We start from the raw sequence: 12,500 nt of genomic DNA on the forward strand, positions 1-12,500 counted from the left end.
ATCAGAGGGTTGCCGGTTCGAATCCCACTTCTATCCATCCATGATTGACGTGTCCTTGAGCAAAGTACCCAACCCCACATTGCTCCAAGGACTGTAACCAATATCCTTTAAGTAAGTGTAAGTCATCATGGATAAAACCGTGGATGAACCATGGATAACACACACACACACACACACACACACACACACACACACACACACACACACACACACACACACACACACACACACACACACACACACACACACACACACACACACACACACACAGGCAGTGTATTACCTATGCAGTTGTGTCCGTCGTCTGCGAGTCTGAAGCCATCGTAGCAGGTGCACCTGTAGTTGCCTGGAATGTTGATGCAGTCGTGGACACACCCCCCATTCAGCTCGCCCGTACACTCGTCTATATCTGCAATACACACACACACATGCAGGAAGGTACACACACACACACACACACACACACACACACACACACACACACACACACACACACACACACACACACACACACACACACACACACACACACACACACACACACACACACACACACACACACACACAGGAATTGTGAATTGTGAAAGTCCAGTTAAAATTAAGTAAACAGTCCAAAGCAAACAAAAGAATAACATCAGCCAATAAGCCCACCAGGTACAGTGTCAGCCTACTATAAGAAGACATCATAGAAAATAATCTGCAGACTGGATACTGCATACTGAACACTTGTGAGTGAGCATTTACAACATTTTAACATTTCATCACATTCTGGTTAAATGGACAAATTCACAAACATTTGTAATTAGAGATGCACCGGATCCTAATTTTTAGGATCCTGCCGGATACCGGATTCACTGCTTAAGATCCTGCCGGATCCGGAACCGGATACCGGATCCTACGAAAGGGTTGAAATACATAGCCAACTCGCACACATGGGCCCTTTTTATTATGGTGGCGCAAACTATTTTTAAGGCTCATTGGCTTACTGCCACACTGCCTTCAACGGCAGCTTCCAAAGGGCTTTCACTCCATGCAGAGATTGGGGTTGTGAAAGACTGACTGAGAAGCCTAGGCTACGTAAAAAGTGGAAATGCCCCAGATCCTGATTTTTAGGTAACTGCCGGATACCGGATCCACTGCTTGAGATCCTGCCGGATACGGATAGTCTGAAAAACCCCATTATCCTGCCGGATCCGGAACCGGATCTTGGATCCTGTACATCTCTATTTGTAATACAGACCAATGTACACACATGACCAATCTGAGAGAGAGTGAGAGAGAGTGTGTGCATGTCAGGGATGGAAATAAGCACCCGTCCACCAGCCAATGACGGATGAATTTGGCCTTTGGCGGGTAAAATATGTCAACCCACCTGCACCTTGACTTTTCTACAGGGACCCGTGTTAATGCTGAATTATACGCAACATCCAACATCAAAGGTTTAAACAAATTGGTAGCCTAATGAAAGTAGTTATGACCTCAAAAAAAAAAAAAGTATCTATCAGAAAAGGATCTTACTTGGCATTACAATGTTTGAAATGGTTGAATATGAAGTGGTAAAATGGTGACTGGTAAAAATCGTGAGTGACTGGTAGATTTTAGAATCTCCCTGCAACAGTGACTGGTGGGGGAAATGTTTAAGTTCCACCCCTGGTGTGTGTGTGTGTGTGTGTGTGTGTGTGTGTGTGTGTGTGTGTGTGTGTGTGTGTGTGTGTGTGTGTGTGTGTGTGTGTGTGTGTGTGTGTGTGTGTGTGTGTGTGTGTGTGTGTGTGTGTGTGTGTGTGTGTGTGTGTGTGTGTGTGTGTTTGGATGTGGTTATGGGGATTTACACCGTACCGTGTACCGTATCCATTTTCAGGCTGTGGAGTCAAGTGAGACACTGCTCGTATATTTGAACAACTCTCCTAATATCAGTGTGTGTGTGTGTGTGTGTGTGTGTGTGTGTGTGTGTGTGTGTGTGTGTGTGTGTGTGTGTGTGTGTGTGTGTGTGTGTGTGTGTGTGTGTGTGTGTGTGTGTGTGTGTGTTTGAATATACTCTGGGTTCAACTCAGTGTGAAATACTGGGTTCAAGTCTGAGGGTGTGCGTGTGTGCGTCCTTGCACATTTTGGCAGCAGAATTGCTGTGGTGGTGTTGGCATTCTTAAAATTGAGTGTCGGAGAGAAAACAAGCACACATATGAGTGATTCTACGATTTGGCTGCGCTTTTAAGTCCATGGATTTTATTTGCCAATTCCATTAACTATTAACTGCATCCAATGATGTTTTGGACATTAGCACACATTTATCTTTCATATAATACAGAAAGTGTAGACGGCATTATTTCCCTCAGCAAGAATGAATATTTAACACTGATTTTGGGCGTTTTCATGCCGTCCTGTTTTCCAAATGTCAGATTCAGTCTTCATATTAGCATGTAAAGAAACTTGTTTTTGCCCAAGACGATTGCAAATGTTGAATCACAGTAATCATCACAATATGACAAAACTGTCAGAAAGACCACTGTCCTTTCCATTATACATGAAATTTGCCATTTTGTGTGTGTCCACGAAAACTGTGTTAGCCGTGTCACGGTCTGAAACCCCCTCCATAAATCAGTAATGGTTTGGTCTTAGGCCATACGAATAACATCACGTGATGTCATAACCTCTTTGGCAGGATATGGGAAGACTTTTTGGTAAGTTTTGAGCTCCATCCTTCCATAATTTAATCCATTCTTTTTCATGTTCTCATAGCGGGAAAATTGCCTGTCAACTGTGTTATCAACATATTCATAAGAATCTGAAGTAGAAAGATAAAACACACAAATACATGAATTGATTAAGGTGTTGTGGTGGAACTTCTGAGGTCCTCAGTTAGCACAACACCATAAAAATGGCTGAAATGTCAAGCCGTGTTACCGTCAATGGTGTTACAATTAGCTATGACAGTCAGGGTTGCCAGATGAGGCTGATGATTTCCAGACCAAAAAATGTTCAAAACCCGCCTAGAAGCACAAAATCCCGCCCAATTCTATTGATTTCTATGGCAAAAAGTAGGTGGGTTTTTCTGATAAATGCCATTTTTACCCGCACACGGCCATCCTAAGCAGCCCAATCTGGCAACACTGATGACAGTTGAGGAGGAGTATGTTTTTGCCAATTTATCTCCATATTGACAGACAAACAAACAAAATAATTTGTGTTCTAGGGAGATGGGTTTGTTTGCTCTGTTTTTTCTCCTAAAAAAGTGCCGACTTGTTCCCCTGCACTGTCCGTAACACAGTTGAGTAACACGGTTGACTGTTTTGAAAGTGTTTTTGAGCTATTGATCCCTTATGTGTTGGAAAAATCCTATGAACAGACACTAGGGATTATCTCTGGAGAAGGCAGTCTTGTGTAAGGAGGGTGACTAAATTCAAATCAGACGTTACAGGGATTTATAATGAAAAATGTGTCAGTCTGTATCACAGTGAATCATAAAATCCTACTTATGAAGCTCAATAATCACATTTTCTATATCAGTTGCACAGATTAATGACAACATTATTGCTAAGGGACATAAGCACTTTCAAACGTATTTTGTTTCAACTCTGTAGTATTTTTATACATGTTTGAAATGACATAGTATTTGTCCATTACACTGTTGACAAAATAATCAAGCAAATGTTCGCTTTCATCGAGTATTTATCAAATGATTTAAGATTAAGCTTGGCAATTTGTTTGTTTGGAAACTTAAATATATACACTATGTAAACATCTAGGTCATTTAGTTGAAAAAAAAAATACTGATAATTGACATTTTGCTTTTGCCAAAAGCGTAGGCGAATTGTAGAATCACTCATATGCACACACACACACATACACACACACACACGCACGCACACACACACACACACACACACACACACACACACACACACATATACTTTAACGCAGTCATTCACTCTGACTTGAACGCAGAGAGTATTCAATCAGACACACATACACACACACACAAACACAGACAAAGGGGGAAAAATTAAACACCCCTCTCTTCATCGGTGTCTCTCTTTTTTCATATTTCTGCTCTTTGCTTTCTGCTTCTCTTTTCTCCCTCTCCTGTTCTCTTCTTCTCTCTCTCTCTCTCTCTCTCTCTCTCTCTCTCTCTCTCTCTCTCTCTCTCTCTCTGTCTTTTCATCATGCATATTTCCATCCAAGGTCGCTGACAGCTGTGCTGGCCGGAAGTAATTGACTTTGAATGAAAGAGCAAGCGGGAGACGTGTCAAACGCTGCAAGAGCGTTAAATTAGTCTAGAAGTTGAACTTCAGCTAAAAATATGTAATGACTTGACGCCAGCAGGCTTCAGCCAATGGAATGCTCACATTTTCCAAAACACGAGCTTCGGTTGGTCGAGTTCCCTGGTCTGACACTTCAGGTTGAGGCGTTTGCCTCGTTCAACGCCCTTCACCTGTGCTTTCCAGGCGGGAGTCAGGAACGTTTAGCTCTTTCAACACTGGCTGTCTGCAGTCGTATCTCTCTCATCTCCCGCTCTCTGCATCCCTCTTTCTACATATTTCCCTCCATTTCTTCATCAGTCTTTCTATTCCTCTCTTAGTCTCCCTTTCTCTTCGTCACTTATTCTTTGTCTGAGTGTATATCCTTGAGAGTGCGTGGACGTGTCTGTGCGTGTGTGTGTATGTCTGAGGGCATGTGTCTGCACGTGTATCCTTGTTCGTGTGTGTGTGTGTGTGTGTGTGTGTGTGTGTGTGTGTGTGTGTGTGTGTGTGTGTGTGTGTGTGTGTGTGTGTGTGTGTGTGTGTGTGTGTGTGTGTGTGTGTGTGTGTGTGTGTGTGTGTATCCGTGACTCATACCTTGACATACTTTGCCGTCTCCACTGTAACCAGACTTGCAGATGCACTTGTAGGAGCGCGGCGTATTCTGGCAGATGGCATCCAGACTGCAGTTATCCTTAGACGTCGCACACTCATCCACATCTAGACAGAGAGAGAGAGATAGAAAGAGAGAGAGAGAGAGAGAGAGAGAGACAGAGATTATACTTACACATCACTAACTAATCAACATCTTCCGTAGAGAGAGAAAGAGAAAGAGAAAGAGAGGGAGAGAGAGAGACTTATCATCAACATCTTCCACAGAGATAAACAGGGAGGGAGGCACTTAAAGGGACACTGTGTGAGATTTTTAGGTGTTTATTTCCAGAATTCATGCTGCCCACTCACTAATGTTACCTTTTTCATGAATACTTACCACCACCATCAAATTCTAAGTATTCATTATGACTGGAAAAATAATGCTTTTCATACATGAAAAGGGGGATCTTCTCCATGGCTCCAATTTCCTAAAATAGCCATTTTTAGCTGCAAAAATGACTGTAATTGGACGATACTAGAAAAATATTTGTTTATTACTTAGTATACTTTCATGTAAAGATGAAATTTGGCAATAGGGAGCCTAGTTTCAATGAGCAGCATAGTTGCAGTACCTTTTTTGACCATTTCCTGCACAGTGTCCCTTTAACACTCGTCTATTATTTATAGTATTTGTACAACATCCAGACTGCAGTTATCCTCGCACACTCATCACATCTAGAGAGAGAGAGAGAGAGAGAGAGATTATCCTTAGACGTCACTATCCAACATCTTCTGGAGAGAGAGAGAGAGAGAGAGAGAGAGAGAGAGAGAGAGAGAGAAGAGAGAGTTAGATAGACAGTCAGACAAGTAAATTATCTTGGAGATTTAGAGTCTTTAAGGATTTTTGTTTCCATTACACACGCACGCACACAGACACAGACACAGACACAGACACACATACACACACACACACACACACACACACACACACACACACACACACACACACACACACACACACACACACACACACACACACACACACACACACACACACACACACACACACACACACACACACACACATTTATTGTACAGTCTCAAGCACACATACACACACACACAAAGTCTCACACAAACATGATCACAAACCCTGAGACACAGATCTTAAACAAAGAAATCTGAACTAACCCATATCAACACAAAGCTGCAGAGACAAAGCTCAGAGCTTAAAGGAGATTCAAACACACACAAACACACGCACACACACACACATGCACACACACACCGTTTAACGGACAATCAGCCTGAGCACATTTACTTCCAGTAGAAACACACACACGCAAGCAGATACTGCACACAAGCATGCACGCTCACTGTGGGCTGTTGACATCTGAAAGGGCCCCCCACCCAATACATTCAATTTAATGAGGACCCCATTATGGGCCCGGGTCAGGTGATCCCTTTCTCCACCCTTGTCGGCTCACTCACACACATACACACACACACACACACACACACACACACACACACACACACACACACACACACACACACACACACACACACACACACACACACACACACACACACACACACACACACACACACACACACACACACACACACACACACACACACACACACACACATCGGCTCCTTACTGAGGGATTTACTTCACCAAAACAAATAAGTGATGCTCATGATTGCTGTAAACTCACAAACTCTCTCTCTCTCTCTCTCTGTGTATGTGTGCAGGGCTCTAAATTAACTTATTAACTACCAATTTGGCTGGTAGACATTTTTTCTTACTAGCCAAATGGAAGGTCAACTAGCCATTTTTTTCTCACCAAAATAAACCATGCGTTAATTATGTTGCTTTTAATTCTTTTATTAAACTAGGCTATGTCCTCAACACAGATAAACAATACAAATATTATACTCAATATCATTCAGTCTATTCTATAATTATTCAGTAATTATATTTTTATTACCTGCATTTCATTATTTTTGATTCCATTTCCATATACTGTACAGACAGCCAAACACTAGCCTATTACCTCACACACGATCATCCAAACCCCACATAGAGTATAGGCCTACAACTCACACAAACACAGCATGCAACATACACTATCCACTATCCAAACACACACACACACAACCAAACACTGCAAAACCTCATATCCCCTACTAGGCCTGGGCGATATGAGAAAAACTTAGATTTTGATTATTTCTCCCCAAAATTTTCGATTTCGATTTTAATCACGATATGAATAAAATGAATCCAACACATGAATTCTGAAAAATGTGCAAGGTATGACACCTAGAAAGGACTTTATAAAGGCTGGTCCAGGGATAATAGCAAACTGCACAGAACTATCCAAAAATGGATAATCTCAAGGAAGAGACATACACAAGTTTATATTATTGCATAGTACAATATAGCCTACAAAATGTATATAAAGGAGGAAAATGAGAGATACATGCCTAAAGCAAATATATTTAACCACAAGAGGGATAACTGTCTAAAACAAATATCCTTAACAAGACTAAAGGTGCAATTGCCTATAGCAGGGGTACTCAATTCAAAGTCCCAGAGGGCCAGTTTTTCCAAATTCCTCCCAATAACGCACTCACACCCTCTATTTTCCTGGAGCACTGTGGGGTGTTGTGCCTGCCTTGTTCTCATTGCCACCCTTCAGTATTTTTTTCAAATGACATAAATTGTTAGCCTTTATTGGCTGACTGCATTCATAAAGATTTATTTCTTAGTGAGAAAACCAATAAGCCTGAAGATAACACTTTTCAAACAAATGTTGCTTATTATGACTTTGTTTATGCAGCTCTCACATGCATAATGAGCATCAGATGCAATAATATGGACCCAGCAAAGAGGAAATCTCAGGTTTTGTCAACAAGAAAACGGCACATTTGATGCAATGTTGATTAAATGCAACAGCCAATAATAAATCGTCAAGTTGCTCATAACTTTGTTTGTAATCTTAACCTCTTACCGCAGAGCCCATTATGTCCTATTTTGGAGAGGTTTTTGAGACCATGACTTTAGGATGCTACAGCTTTTGAATAACATTATCCACATTGAACTTTGAGGGTTTATTTTGAAGCAGATACTTGGGAGAAGACATCCAGCCAACTCCAGCTTTTTATGAACATCACTAAATCTACATTTCAGATCATTATATATAAAAAAACATCCGAAAATATGAAAATCGCCTAATTTTTGTTTAGTTTTCAGTGTGTACCTGGATGGTTATTTGAGATGCAGAGTAAAATAGTACATTTCCTCAATGCACATGTTGTCAGCAAGTAAAATCCAGAATTTGAAGTAGATCTGTAAAGTTACAGAGGAGTTACATAGCAAATACCACAGGTACTAATGGGCGTCTCCAAAAATATATATAAGTTATCCATATGTCCTATTTTGGAGAGGTTTTCAGACCATGACTTTAGGATGCAATAGCTTTTGTTTTACATGGTCCACATTGACCATTGAGGGTTTATTTTGAAGCAGACACTTGGGAGAACACATCCAGCCAACTCCAGCTTTTTATTAACTTCATTAAACCTACCTTTCAGATCATTACATACAACAAAAACATCCGAAAATGTGAAAATCGCCTGTTTTTTTGTTTGTTTTCAGTGTGTACATTGATGGTTATTTGGTATGCACAGTGAAATACTACATTTCCTCTATGTCCATGTTGTGAGCAAGTGGGATCCAGAATTTGAAGTAGATATGTGAAATTACAGAGGACTTACATAGCCATTTCCACAGGTACTAATAGGCGTCTCCAAAAAACATATAAGCTATCCATATGTCCTATTTTGGAGAGGTGTTTAGACCATGAGTTTAGGATGTAATAGCTTTTGTTTTACATGCTCCACATTGACAATTGAGAGTTTAAATTGAAGCAGACACATGGGGCAAGACATCCAACCAACTCCAGCTTTTTATTAACTTCATTAAATCTACATTTCAGATCATTATATACAACAAAAATGTGAAAATCACCTTTTTTTTAGATTTCAGATTACAGTAAAACACCACAGTTCCTCATTGCACATGTTTTCAGCATGTAAAATCCAACACTTGAAGGGCTTTCACTTTCACTTTCAGATTATTAAAATGACATAGATGGTACATAACAATGTCCACAGTACTAATAGGCATCAAAGCACAACAATATTACAATTGTGTTTTTGTACCATTATTTCAAATAAACCAATAGTAGGACCTATCATCCCTCATAAACCTGCTTCAGTCTTTGAGGAGGAGTATAAACATATTATAAAACAGTCCATACCAGAGCCCCGTTAGCCAGAACGAGGCCCTGCCCAGATGGTGCCCTTGCCTTCCCCTCATAAATCGAGAAGTGGCACGTATAGCCATTCGAGCTGTCAGCCAAGACAAACAGCTTGAACCCCCACTTTGTTGGCTTGTCCTTGCTGTACATCTTCATCCCGATCCGGGACTTGGTGCCTACCATCCTCTCATCCACTGAGAGGTTCTGGAGCGGGTGGAAGTAAGCCCTGCACGCCGTCAGGAGGTCATCATGCAGCGGCCTGAGGCGGCAGAGGCCATCGTGCCCAGGCTGGCCCTTCAGCTGATCATTTGCTGCATCAACAGCCGGGTCACTCATGTGAAGGGTTGAGAAGATTACCTCGTATCTGTACCCTGGCATGACGGATGCAGGGAAGGGAAAACTGTGAAGGCGGTCCTTCCTCCATCCGCAGGGTGGAGATCACGGCGCCTGCCACTCATGCGCACACTGCTGGCAGCTGGAGGAGTTGGAGAGGCAGCTGGAGGAGTTGGAGAGGCAGCTGGAGGAGTTGGAGAGGCAGCTGGGTGTGGGGCAGTTGAAGTCCCTTCCAAAGGGTCATCAGATGTGTTCCCATCATCCGAGTCAGATGTCTCCTCACTGTATGAACAAGAGGATACACAACATTAATTATACTTTTATTTAGATGTAACAGTTTTTTTTTAAATTACATTTTCATTTACATTACATTTTCAAAAAATTACATTTCATTTACCACTACATTACAGTGTATCCTGCAGTGAAACAAAGACAGACTGAAGAATAAATCATGGCTATATATTGACAGTATGAATTGCCATAACATATTGTAGTAAAGCAGGCTGCAGGACATGGGAGTGCACTGACAATGAATGTGACAGTTCATGCTTTTTTTTTTTTTTTTGCCACACTGCTAATTGCATGTCAGCTGAATAAGTTGCCATTATCCATTTAGCTTGGCTACACCAACAAAATGCAAGTTATAGTATATTTATCATTACATTACAGTTAATCATATAGTTGCAGACATAAGCACTTTAGAATAAACTTACAAAGTAATGATAAACAGCATTGCCATTCAATACTGTAAATGGTAAAAGACATGGGAAACACTGACAGTGAACGCATTTTTCTTTCTGACTGCATGATTTGTGTATGTATTCATGTATGGAATCAATTAAATGTAATAAAATGTATTCTCACTATACTGCTGTCTAATATTCCTGTCAGTGTTTATATCTGGTGCGTTTGCAGCGTCTGTACTGCTGGCACAATTACCACATGGGGACAATAAAGTTCTAAACTTTCATTCAGCAGCAGAATTATCACTTTCATTATGCAGTGACACAATTATGCCTTTCACGATACAGTGACAAAATGATCACTTACAAATCGAGGACGACATCTATGCCGTCCTCAAACGCCTGAAGCGCTGAGTCGGTGCTGTCAGCTTCGGACACCGCATCATCCTCTGTCTCATTCCCGCCGTCATCAAAAAGTTGAGCGTGGATTTCGGCCAAAGTATACCGCTTCCTACCGCGTCCATCCATGATGTCTTCACAACACTCGACTCACAGAAAGCACAGACGACTCACACTCACAGGCAACACACACTTTTAGGGAGTACAAACCCGAAATTGCTGACGAGAAATGCTGCTCTACGATGCGTAAAGCAAGCAGAGTAGGCGGCAACTCCAATGTTGTTGTGACAACCAAAACCATGCGGCAGATACGCATGCCGTGAGAAACGTGAGGGATTCACCAATCGGGATGAATGACCAACCTACATTGTCAGAAGAAAGCATACTATTGGCTGGATTAGATGTCACTCAAGTTTGGGTGAGCGTTTGTGACCTCTCAGCCTATCTTGTCAACTACCAAAATAAAGGTTCACTACGAGACGCGTACAAGAATGCTGTGCTTAGGTGAAACAGACGTCTGCCTCTCCGTACACGTTGCTCCACGCCAAAAAATAGCTCTGGAATATTACAGGGGACATCGTCAGCTTTTGATTCATGTGTAACAATAGATGACAACTTGAAGAAATGTGGTGAAAACATGTCAGAGAAGATGATGCAGCAAAGTGGATGTACACAAGGCACCATTCTTAGCGTCACATCGATCAAGCAAATAAACATCGTTTTGGACTATGGAAGCATACTGGATGGCTTATTGGCACAGTTTGAAGGTTGGTGACTTTATTTGTACCGTTTGTGTGTGGTAAAAATACATTTAAATGTGTCAACAGAGATCGTTTTTAACACTTAGCAACTTCCTATTCAAATGACTGGGAAATGCTAAGCTAGGTTCTTGCTAACAACTAAAGCCTGTTTTTGCTAACAACTGCATCAAAGTTGCCCAAATTTGATGGGCACCGAGTTGAAACTATACTAATAACGGGTAGTTGGTCAGTTTGGCTGGAAATTGGTCATAATAGAATATAACAACATGCGTCCTGTTGCAACTTGTTTTTTTTTAAACTGGGACCGTCGACGGCCCGGAAGTGGGCGTGGTAGGTTAAGAGGTTAAGAGGGGCTTAGCATTCCAAACAAACTATTTGGGGACTGTTTAAAGGTGTGAAAAGTTTATCAAGCAATTCGTTTTTGAAGTACCACTAGTTAGCTGTCAGCAGAGCTCAAACACAATTTGCCTTCATTTGTGTTAGCAACTAGCTAGTAGCTACAGCTACTGCTAAACCAATTCGAAGTCCTAACACACTGTTTGCAATCAAATGTGGGGCATTACTTTCAAAAACGAGGCATAGAGAACCTTGTAAATAATTTATTTACAGTCTCTGACACCGTCCTTCCCTTGTAGTCTACCTTACAATCTCTCATGCCACCCTCGCAGTGACTACTGTCTGGAGCCCGGAGAATCAGACTGGGGGGCGGGGCATGCCACGCTTCTTCCTAGCGCCTGGGGCGAGATTTCAAAATAAGAGTACACAGCGCGATCGGACAAATAAATTAAAAAAATATTACGTTTTTTTTTATGCGCATCGAACGTCTAATTTATAATCGTAGAAAATGTTGATATCGCGATTAAAATTGAAATCGAAAAATCGTCCAGGCCTATCCCCTACACAGCATCGCTTCACACACAGTGGGCGAAATACCATGGACAATGCACAGACAAGAGGTGAAGGGGAGAAGAGATGAAGGGAGGAGACGGAGAGGAGAAGGACAGGAGAGAACACCCGCGCGCGCACACGCACACGCACACGCACAGTGCGTGACACCTTCAAGTTCCTCCAGGTCAGATTAATACTAGCTTTACTTACGATGCACTTGGAATGACAATTACCGGTACGCTATGTCAACTAGACATCCAATAACACCACGGAGACCATGCT

The 12,500-nt window shown here is 41.7% G+C and overlaps 1 protein-coding gene across 10 annotated transcripts in view; it reads right to left on the reverse strand.

Annotated features, from left to right (window-relative positions):
* Positions 1 to 12,500, reverse strand: part of scube3 (signal peptide, CUB domain, EGF-like 3) — a 124,885-nt gene that overhangs the window by 63,093 nt on the left and 49,292 nt on the right. For all 10 annotated transcript variants that reach the window (XM_063208566.1, XM_063208565.1, XM_063208564.1 and 7 more), the window contains exons 2-3: positions 4,830 to 4,952; positions 284 to 409 (exon numbers count right to left, since the gene is read on the reverse strand). In XM_063208566.1, coding sequence (XP_063064636.1) covers positions 284 to 409; positions 4,830 to 4,952 — 249 coding nt within the window. The remainder of the gene's footprint in view (positions 1 to 283; positions 410 to 4,829; positions 4,953 to 12,500) is intronic.

Source organism: Engraulis encrasicolus, chromosome 10, assembly GCF_034702125.1.
Source record: "Engraulis encrasicolus isolate BLACKSEA-1 chromosome 10, IST_EnEncr_1.0, whole genome shotgun sequence".
Lineage (NCBI taxonomy): Eukaryota > Metazoa > Chordata > Actinopteri > Clupeiformes > Engraulidae > Engraulis > Engraulis encrasicolus.